This window comes from Sinohyriopsis cumingii, chromosome 4 (assembly GCF_028554795.1).
Source record: "Sinohyriopsis cumingii isolate HCF-2022 chromosome 4, ASM2855479v2, whole genome shotgun sequence".
Classification (NCBI taxonomy): Eukaryota; Metazoa; Mollusca; class Bivalvia; order Unionida; family Unionidae; genus Sinohyriopsis; species Sinohyriopsis cumingii.
The window spans coordinates 7,383,956-7,395,928 of NC_142964.1; the positions used below are offsets into that span (position 1 = coordinate 7,383,956).

At 32.9% G+C, this 11,973-nt stretch overlaps 1 protein-coding gene across 1 annotated transcript; it reads right to left on the reverse strand.

Annotated features, from left to right (window-relative positions):
• Positions 1–398: 398 nt before the first annotated feature.
• On the reverse strand, positions 399–11,745 carry LOC149800578 (uncharacterized). Its single transcript, XM_089954439.1, has 9 exons — positions 11,554–11,745; positions 10,450–10,605; positions 9,209–9,688; positions 8,612–8,780; positions 8,007–8,144; positions 7,180–7,444; positions 5,781–5,907; positions 4,985–5,239; positions 399–4,257 (listed from the first exon to the last, which is right to left on the reverse strand). Exons 1-9 carry the CDS (start codon positions 11,743–11,745, stop codon positions 3,097–3,099), a joined length of 2,943 nt encoding a protein of 980 aa, XP_089810565.1. The 3' UTR covers positions 399–3,096.
• Positions 11,746–11,973: the final 228 nt, after the last annotated feature.

Here is an 11,973-nt window from a genome sequence, read left to right on the forward strand (position 1 = left end):
ATATAAGTTATATAGCTATATACTGCACAGTATTCAAACATGGGGATTTAAGTGTGACCATAAAAGCTGTGGAGCAAGATTTGTGATGATCTAAAGTATTATGTAGCAGGAGTCGTTGATAAAATTATTATGATTATTATTGACAGTATGACATTATCATTTTTTGGATTAATAGGATTAATATGAAGTTATAATAATTTCTTTTGTCCTTTTCATAGTTTTGATATTTAAATCTTGCCAGTGTTCATTGGAAAGTGTTGGATGGATACACTGATTTATGGAATGTTAGACAGAATCTTACTGATTATGCCATTTCTCTTGGAGACCTAATATGGGATGTTTTGATTCATATAAATTATGAATGCCTGTCTACATTATAAAACATAATTACCACACAATTCATGAAAATTCTTTATCAATCTTCATAGCAGTGTTAAATGACAGTATTCTTTTGTTTTATTCTTATTAATGAATATAATAAATTATTCAAGTATGTGTTTTTGTCTAGAAAATTTAAATAATGAAACATGCATTCAGTAAGAACACACTGACAACATATAAAGATGATCACATAACAGTTTCTGTATATTGTCATTGTGATAAGGCTATTACTGGTGCATGGAAGCCAAAAATATTAAATGTGACATTGTATAAAAAAATGATAAAGTACAATTCAGACAATATTTTTTTTAAACATGCATGAAATAATAGTTTTTCTGTTCTTTTGATCTTCAGTTGACCGGTAAGCACCAAACAGTGCTGGTTATATCACCACTACGGGCCTTGATGTTAGACCAACAGGCAATAATGAAGACACACAGCATCAAAGCCCAATGCATTATAAAAGACATGCCAAAGGAATCCATTCAAGGTAATTTTCCATTGACAGTCATGCATATATAAAACAGTGTGTGTAAAAGAAAATGATTTATTAAAATTTGGCACAAAAATTTATGCAAACCAATTAATAACTTTCCACAAAGTATCTAATATACTAAGAGATTTATGGTGGTGTTGATTTCTGTTCTTGTCCTTATTACATACCAATCAAGGTAATACAAATAATTATTGAAAGAAATAAATCAACTGTTATATTTAGCATGGGATATTGTGATCATACACTAATGGTAGACTATACAAGAAACCTTAAGTTATTTTGGTGCAAGAAGTAGTTTCTTCATTCAGATCTGTATTTATCTTAAACATAACTGGTTTTATATTTTTGTTATTCTTTTACAAAGACAAGATGTTCTATTACACAATAATAAAGTAAAAACTGTTAATGTAGGAAAAGGATAGTAATCAAATTTCACATTTCTACAGATATCAAAGATGGAAATGTAGATGTTATTCTGGCCAGTCCAGAGGCTATCATGAAGAAGGAATGGTTACAGATTGTACATCAAGAACCTTTGTGGTCACAGCTATGTCTCCTTGCTTTTGATGAGGCTCACTGCATTTCACAATGGTGATTATTATATTCTTTATACTAAAATTTATTGTACAACATAATAGAATACTGTGTAACATCTGGCACAGAGTCTGTCTTTCGTTTATAGGAGTTAAATACAATATTAACATCTGTTCTATGATTTTTATGACCATTCACTTTCACTTATATTTTAAGTATTTTGTTTGTCTGTTTATTACTATTTCAAGAAATATGTAAATTATTGTACAAACCTGTCTCTAGCTGTATTTGCCTGAAATAAACCCCAACACCACAATAGAATTCTGGAAGATTTTGTGAAACTGCAGGGTTCCATCCGAGTTCTTATATCTACCATTGCCTTTGGTATAGGAATTCAGGTTGAGGATATAGATGTTGTAGTACATTGGGGGTTGAAAATTCAGTTCTCTCCTACTGGCAAGAAGTTGGAAGATGTTCTAGGGATGGGCGTAAAGGACTTGGATTATGTTACATATTTCCTAGGTCTCTTAGCCGCTGTTCAGATGAATATATGAAGAAGCTTTGTAACACATCTGACTGTCTGAGACGTTGTGTGCTGGAACAATTACTTCTCTCCAACATGGACCAATCATCTTTACCATCGTCCAGAATGTGTACTCAAGAGGATTGTGACTGGTGTGAATGTAAAGCCTGTATGTGTCGTGTTAACTGTATGTACAGATGTGGATGTGCGGGAAAACCTGTGAATGTCATTGATCAGTTGTAGAGTTCTGGTTGAAATACATATTAACAGATTGGAATGTGCACTATGTGTAATTCAGTGAAACATTACAGTATTCAAGGCTCTCTAACCTAATTTAGAACAAATTACTACATAAGATTGGTTTAAAGTTATCTGCTGATATATATATATATATATATATATATATATATATATATATATATATATATATATATATATATATATATATATAGTAATGCAGGAAACAAATACTAACAATGAGTCATACAAAAATTGCATGTACCGGTACTCATGTACAGTAACATGTATATATTATATTACCATTTTAAGTGGATTTTGATGTAACTCATTGATGTTTCAGCACATACTGGGCTATACAACACTGAAACTACCAGAAGATGAAAAATGCATAGAAATTTGATTGGCATATCATCACATTCAAGGCTTACTACATGAACTGGTGACTAACAAGTGGACTGCACATAATTCATTGACACATCATTCTGTTGGAAACAAGCTGACATTTAAGAAAAAGCTGTTTAGAAGTACATGTTTAAAAAATGCCTAGCCATGTGCTCCACTTTCCATTCCAGACTTCCTAGACATTATTTAATTGACACGTCAACATATCATGGCTGTAAAATCCCATATATTACAGTGGATTTGGACTGTATTAAATTCAATAACACATCAGCACATTCTATGCTAAAGAACCTAATGTAAACTATATATTACATGTACTTGTAAATAACAAATATATATTTGGTTTACAGTCAGTCACAGATACATCAATACATTCTATGTGATATACCATGGTGTAAACCAACAAGTCTGGTATGTCTTCTCTGCAAAAGCCATCCATAACTCACATGTTGTAACACTGGGTATTAGTAGATTAAGAAGAGTATGAATTTATATACTTAATGTTGCAAATAAAGTTGTCTCAATCAACTATAATCTCCAGTCTTTTGCTCATTTTCTTTAGATGCTTCTGAATCCTTTTCTTAAACTCTTCCATTTGATTAAATTTTGAAAGAGAATGAATATCAGGGAATGCTGAGTGACATCTTCCTGAGATTAACTCACAGCATTTGTTGTCTAAGAGGATTTTCACAAGGTCCTCAATATCTGCACTCCTCCTCACAACACCTTTTGTTCGCTTGAAATTGCCACGGTTAAGTATCTTGTGATCAAAAACATACTGAAGTGTTTTCTTTATCCCCACCATTTGGCTGTGTCTAGCTATGGTGTCATCAGTCAGATTTCCACTGGCGGTCTTGACAGCCTCCTTGTATTCCCTGTTGAAAAATTCCATTTGTAAGTCCATTTCAATATTGTGTCCCTCTTTCCCTGCAGTATTGACTGTTCTGTTCCATCGAAGTTGGTGTGCCAGACGAGAGGACACTCCACCATTTAGTGCACTTAAAAGATTATAGCCACATACAAAGTACTTGGGGTGGTGCTGATCAAAGAACTCTATCATATCATGCCTCCAGTGGCTGATTATTCTATCTCCATCTCCTTCCCTGATAGCATCATGACGGGCCATTTCTCCTAGACCTCTCCATAAAAGAGCCTTGGAGTATTCAAATACGTGATCCTGCTTTGACTTGTAGTCTTTGTTACATTTTGTTGACATGACCTCACACTGTCCAGAGCAAAACCACTCACCAGCTGGGACATCATTGTCACTTAACCCCAAACATGTGAGATGAAACCATCTTCCTTTAGGACAACTGTAATTATCACAACATATAAACTCTTCAGTATCACTCTCTAACTGGCACAGGCCACAATAGCTGGAATCAGCATTACAGTCTTGTAGCTCTGGAGGATGGAATCCTAAGGTTGCCACTTTATTTGCAATAGACTGAAAATAGCACCATAATTTTTCAATGTCTTTGGGAATATGGTCTTTGTCTATCATTGATCTTGAACTGGCTATGACATATGCCTCTGTAGCAAAGCGTAGTAAATCGGTGGCATAATTGAAGCAGGAGCTGGTTTTGCTGTTGACATTGTGGTGCCTGTATCTGTTTCTAATATAATATAACGTGCCCACATCACGTGCACTTTGGGGTCTATACAACAGCTTGAATGTATCCTGCAAAAGAAAGGTTTTGGGTCTGTACTACTTATATATTGTAAATATTTGTTGGGTATGATAATGTGTCAGTAAGATTGGTACATCTGGAGATTTTGTTTATAATGACTTGGAAATAGGATCAGATATATATGCATATGCAAATAAATGTTGAACAAATTTCCTTCCAGTATGTTTTGTGAGGCCTTGGCAGGGAGTTTTACTAGATGAATTGACAAGTCAGAATCAGCATGCACCCTCTGCAAATATTGTCTAATTAATTTACAAAACAACATCCCAATATAAAATTTTTGTGTTATACTTTTACTTGATACTAAATAATACTTTTATTTCAAATATATGAATGTGGATTAGTTTTTAAATGCTTTCTTACAATATTAGATTTAATAACGGTGTTTAGAACATTCTAGTTTACACATCTCGAGAATGAAAAAAGTTCCATTCAGAATGTAAATAATGCTATAGATAAGCAGTCCTCAACATTATTAGTTAATTGTAAATGAGGCCACATGAATCCATGGGCACATAATATAATTTTGCATAGGGAGTTTATATCTATAATTTATTTCATTTCAATTAAGTCTTGATCCTTTATTATAACAAGGAATATTGTACTACTTCTGATCAAAAGATATTCAAATACTAGAAAAAGCATATCAACAATTAAAATTTGTGGAAACTGAATTTTAAATAGCAATCACATATATTGTTTGCTTCCTATTCCTACCTCTAATAGTATGCCACGTTTGTGCCACTCCTGTATTGCTGGAACAAGCCCTTGTAATCGGTCCCACTTGGATCCCCCATTGATTCTTGCAATTTGTGCATCATTTGCCCTTTCACAACTGAGGGCATCCCCATAAAGAATACAGGATATTGGGTCCGAGTCCAATCTTCCTGGGACATATTGTTGATATTCTACCATGATATCAACCATATCTGCAATTTTGGTCTCATCCTTTGCCAAAACACCTAGGGGAATCTGTAAAAAAAAATGGTGAAATTTTATTATTGTGTAAATAAACATTCAAATATAGTCAAAACAAAATGGTTCTCTGTGCCAAAAATGGTTGATTCAGACTAGTTTGTATTTAATTAAGTACAATCAAATGCAAATAATAATTCAGACTGGTTTGTATAATATACAATCAATTACAAACATTAAGTGACTATTAAATTAATATCCTCAAATAAACTATCTAAAACTTTGATCTTCTTCTAAGACATCAAGCCTATCACATTACTGGAAAAGGGCCTCTTCTCTTCCTCAGTAGCAAAGGACACCAACCAATGTAAAAGATAAAAAGTATTCATTTTGGGAACTGCATAACTAACTGCGAGATGATTTTTGCTTTGATCAGCTCTAATGTAAATAATATATGTTCTTAATTTGTCACAAAGTGGCAAAATTCAGTACATATATATATATACATATATACATACATACATATATATATATATATATATATATATATATATATATATATATATATATATATATATATATATATATATATACTTACAACTTTGCTCTTCTGTCCAAGTTCTTTTGAATATTTATGGGGGATGTGGGCCTGCACTCTATCCTGGAGGCATTTGAATGGTTCTTCCTGCACCAGTATTCTTTGCACTAATATAATGAATTCATATCTGTAAAACAAAAATTGTTTTTATGAAAATAAAGTGCAATACAGAAGTTCAATGGTATCTGTACCTATGAACTCTTAAGTATTAATTAACATAACATACTAAATTCAAGATAGATAACAGTTTTTCTCTTTTCAGGTCAATTTTTCTAATTACAAGAAACTGACACTAATATAATTACAAGAAACTGACACTAATATTAGTTTAAAATTCTTTGCAAATATTATTGTGCATAACTATATTAGGAATGAAAGCAATAATAACCTTTACAGGTTTATTTGCACGGGGGGGGGGCGGGGGTAATATCATGCATGTACTTTCCTCCCACAGAAAATTATATGTAAGTATGAATGCATTTGTAATTATCTCTACATTTAATCAGCTAATGAACCTGTTATGACTCTATGGTCTTAAGCAAAGTAACAGAGAACAGGTAATCCAAACAGTTGAGTAAAATTCAATTAATAATTAATTACCTGGAATACAAAGTGAAACTTAAATTAGAACTTTAAGTCCAAAAGTATAGAAAGTTTGGAATGAATTTGAGTATTGGATGTGCTGTTGTGCCTATAGCTTTGAGTGAGCAGATTTATGTATCCCAATGATATGATACAGAATGTTAATTGTTTTTAAATAAATGATTCCTCTAAAATTATACACGGCAAAATATTATTTTAGTGCTGAACTTTAAACAGGAATGATAAAATCTTGTTTACTTTAAAGTTATTTACAGACTGTGACTTGACTATAATGCAACAATATACCCTGCATGTAATTGAACAGGTTGCTTCCTTGCTCTAGATAATTCATAATCATTAGTAACTAAATGTTGATCACATGACCTAAACATTGATGAAGGGCTTGAATTACCGTCCATCTACACCAATCTCCTTGCACCATGTGACCATTATAAGTCAAGTGCAACGTTATTCGCTGATGAAGGCAGTGAGATATTGCTGAAAATTTTGAAATCTTAAGGTAATTATGATCTGAATATGGGAACTTACTAATGACCCTGGGTCTATATCACTTACAATGGAATTTATATAAGTTTTAGCTTGACAAAAATCAGGTAATCCATGGTTTCTGCAAAGGGAACAAGTAATGTCCTGAACTTGAAATTAAACATGTTGCTTATTATTGATCAATAAGTTATTATGTAATCTAAAATCGGGGACAAAATGTTACGTATCTAATATGTTGTTTACAAATGATTATTACATTCTACGATAATGGACAATAGTTAAATGCACAATATCAATATACATAACAAACCTCAAAAGCTGGTAGTCTGCATGATCTGGGTAGAATGACTCAACTGGGATATGCATGATGTCCATGGGTGATGGGGGGTAATCAGAAAGACCCATGCAAGGTACTCTGTCAATTGCTGCATAAGCCTGAACCATACTGAGCATCTGATTTCCATGTTCCCGTGTACTGTAGCGGGCACGAGTCTTCTGGTTTACATTATCAAATACCAAAGTGTACCCCATGGGAACCATTGTTATCTCATCGTCATCTGTATCTGAGAAACCATCTGAAATCATTGTTTGGTTATTAGCTTACGCTTGTTTAAACTGATGAAATTAATTTTTGTTCCATGTTTCATTTAGTGTATCATGTCAAAGAACTTAAAACAAAATACATCCGATACTGGTTATTAGAGCCATTTTTGAAGTTGGATATAATAGTCATGGATTCCTTTAAATTTATATATTCAATCTCAGCACCATTACTTACTGAATTTTACTCAGTATTTATTTTATGCTGATGAGCAATAAAATAAAATGTGATTTGACATGACTCTGTATCTTACTTTTGTGCTTTTATGATTAGATGTCCAATCTGATAATGAAACATGTCAATTATATCCCATGGAAAAAATATTAATATTAATTACCATGATATTGAATTGTTTTCTATTGAAAATGTTAATTAATATTCATTGCAAAATGACAATATTTCATACTCTGTGTGTGTGTGTGTGTGTTTGAAGTTTAAAAAATGGAATATTTCTACAACTGAGTAAATGGATCTGATAGCCAAATGGTAAGAAAGGATTTGATTCATGGCCCATACATATTATACTACCTACTCACAATGTATGGTATCCTCCATTAAATCTGTACTGCTGACCTGGTCATCATTTGACTCAGACAAGGAATCCTGCTCTAATGTATAATACATGTCAGTGCTTCCTGTCTCATCCAACATCCTCACACCGACCTCCTCACTGACTAATAAAGTAGAAGCAATACCAGAATAAACTTACTTAAAATTTGGAAAAAGAATATAAAAATGAATGAGAAGACAAATTCAATTGAGAAATCATACTAACCAAAAAAACATATTTTCTCATGGGTTTACCACAACTGACAGTGTTAATGTATTTCTTATACAATACCGAAGAGTGGTAATTTCAAATGAATCTATCATTTGCATATACGGAACTAAATTTGTATTCATAAATCCATTCATAGTACAAATTTGGTCTTATGCAGAACACTGAAAGTAACAAAAACAATTGAATAATAGAAATAATTTAACTACACGCATTACAAAATAATGAATGCTTAACAATTGTGGTAACTTCATACAGATTTAATTCTCCTTGATAAATACTACCTATGTGGTGGAAGTGGATGATATTATCAATTCAGTTATGTAATGCAAATTTATGTTCCCAATTAATAATGATACCTACAAGGCTCATCATTGTCAAAGAGGCATCTCCTGGCTTGTGGTGCTCTGTCTGTCAGGAGTGACTTCTGCTGCAGGAGGTCATCTGCATACTGCCGACGGATCATGTCAATGCATCTCCTGACTGCATGTATGCTCAGGCATAGTCCCAGATGGTTCAGTCTAGCAAAGGCCTGTGAAATATAAAAAGGTTATTAATGCATGGTTATATATTTAACATTTAACTTTATGTCTTTATTCTTGTGATCGTTTGCATTTCTTGTTAGAATATACCAAAGTCAATTAAAGAATAAGTTTATTACAATATCTATTTATTAAATCTTGACTGATAGATATACAAGATCTAATGAAATTAGACAACTGCTTCAGTGTGAGGAATATTTCCTACTGTTTTTGGATCAGACATTAATTGTTTTTTTAATGGTGACTGAGATTCACTTTTAAAAATTATTGCCCTGAAAATGTATCCTTTCACAAATCTGTTGGCATGATATTAATATTGTTAAAAACAGGAGCTCAAGGGATTCAAGCGATAATCTCAGGTTGACCTGCTCTACCTCCTGAAAAATAGATGGTTTAATCCTTAGCAATTATAACTTACTTCTCTTGAACAACCAGCAAGCCACATCTCCACCCCAACCATCTGTTGCAAAAGCTTCATGTGACCAGGATTCCTCATGAAGACTATCTGGCCTATGATAGCTCCTATGTTTGGAGCAAGCCAATGAATTCCACGGGCAAAGCTTTTTTCTGTCCTGCTTTTACTTCCTGCTGCTTTCAGCAATGACAACAGCACAGGGCATTTCTCTTCACTTTCAGCAAGGACTTTCTGCCAGTTGAAGCTGCTTATCTGTAAGTAAGGGTCACCACTTGCTCGCCATACTGACTTAAAGGCAGGGTGGCATACTGCTTTCATCTCCTTCTTAATTATGTCCCCCACTACCTTCAGAAGGGCCATCTTAAATGTCTTACTTTTCTGCAGGAGAAGATGAAGTGCAGTCACATGTCTGCTTTTCTTAATGAGGCTGGCTGCATAGGATATATGCTTCATCTTCTTATTTATAGTAACCTTTACATTTGTCTGGAAGTTAAAGAAGGAGAATTTTTACTTGTGAAATATTTATTTGAAAATTAGTAATTCCTATCAAGTACAGTAAGTTGTTGTGTGAGATTAAAATTTTATATGTTAATAACAGCATGTAGTTAAACAAATTGTTCTAAGTGATAGTCCACATAAATACATTTGAATATGTGCAGTCTAAAAGACTGTAGAATGTCTAGCAAGATTATATCATAACAGTTAATAAAGCCAAACAAATATATTAGTGCCTAGTACCATTTTCATGTTGAAGATGTGTGAGGCCACCTAGCATCAGTAGTTCTGGATAGTAGCAAGCAATATTATGTCTAAAAATCTAATTCAAGCTTGATTAACCTAAGCCAGGAGGTTATGTTTTAATATATTCTGAATAAATGTCTTCAATATAAATTTTCACTGATTTATTAGGTGCATATATCATCAACATCAGATCCCAGGGTAAAAGGTATACAATAGAAAGAACAGGTTCGGTGTGATAATAAAAGTTAAATTTGTGTAGTTATTTGGAAGGAAAAACAATGGCAGTTTTAATCCAACCTAAACTTCATGTATTAAAGAAATATAATTTCCAAATGGGAAATGTAGTAAAATCAAAAGATGTGGAAATTTAATAAATATTACCATTATCACAAATCTCAGTTTATTCTTATCTCTCTCTCTCTTAACTTTCAATATCTCATAATTCTCATTACAATATAACTGTGCTTCAAGAACTCAATGACACTTATAATTATTCTGGTTACCTTGATTGGGGTGCTGGTAACAATTTTTCTTCTTTTGCTCTTCTGGGGGGTGGAAGGGGCTCTAGCTAGTACCTTCTGTCCAACATATCTGTCCCTCTTAGAGGATGACTTCAGGTCCTGGATAGCCTCACTCCATATTCTCTTGCCAGCAGAAATCTGTTTTGTTTCAACAAAATGCACAGTATAATGATACTTGTATTGTAAAGGTTTAAGTAATTACAGAAGTCCAATGTAACTGATGTATATATTAGACAATGCTCACATTAATTTGAGAGGTTGAACTGCACTGATGTTATTATCACTTATGATAATGCATTTAGTACATGTTGACATGAATAAGCATATTATGTTGTTAGCAATATATTGCATATTGTTATTTATGTTAATGAGAGACTACCTGTCCAAACGCATCAAAATTTATTGGCATCCATCACAGATAACAATTATCAGTTAAAGAACTAAATGAAAATATCTCATTTGAATTATAGTAATAATTAAATAAACTGTATGACATATTTTTATTATTTACAAATAGTTAATTCAAGATATTATAGTTCAAGTCTGTTATCTTTATTTATTGATCTAAATAATAATTATTAAAATATCACAAATGTGTTGATAGTTTTTATAGGAATTGGGCAGTTCTTAAAACCATACAAAACTTTAATCAGCATTTTATCTTTCTTTCTTTTCAAGCATCAATTGATACCTTTCACTACTGTCTATTTTTCTAAAAAAATATATGTATCTGAAATTTACTGTCAAAGGTTACAAATAACATTGAGAGAGAGAGAGAGAGAGAGAGAGAGAGAGAGAGAGAGAGAGAGAGAGATGTTTATGATATGGAATCTGCATAGGCATTATGATTTAGGGTCAACATTGTTTAATGAGATTTTCCTAATGTTGGGTGTCATACTGATTATTAAGTGAATATTTAATTATTTAATTATTAATTTCACTACTATAGAATAAATAAAGAAAAAGTGGCAACACTTTTTGTAAACAAGTGCTGTAACTTTTTTATATTCTTGTTTTGAATCTCTAAAATTGGATTTAAATGCACCATTATTGGGACCCTTATAACTTGGAAGTTTGTCATTTCACCTTGCTAATCACAGTAGAACAAGCATAACATATATATGCACTTCTGTCTGGAGTAAATGTTAGCCCCAAATGATCATGTAGCACATCTTGAGCTGTTTCTGTCTGTCTCTTCAGTTTTCCATGTAAATTAACTTTGTTGGATCGATTTGCGCCCAGGTGAACACCACAAAGCGAGCATGTATTTTCCGCCATTGTCTAATTTTTTGCATTCATTTCGTTCTAATCACGCGTTAACTTAACTGTACGAGAATGGTACTACAAAGGATGTTTCTTACCTGTCTTGTTCGGAGTCTGCTTGAATCACGTGATAGTCACATTCACGTTGCTACAGCCGAGTCACATGACCAAGCGTACCGAGTGTTTCGAATGAGCGAACGAGCGGAAGTCGCATCGGATTGGTTGCTCTGTGTAGTATGGTGA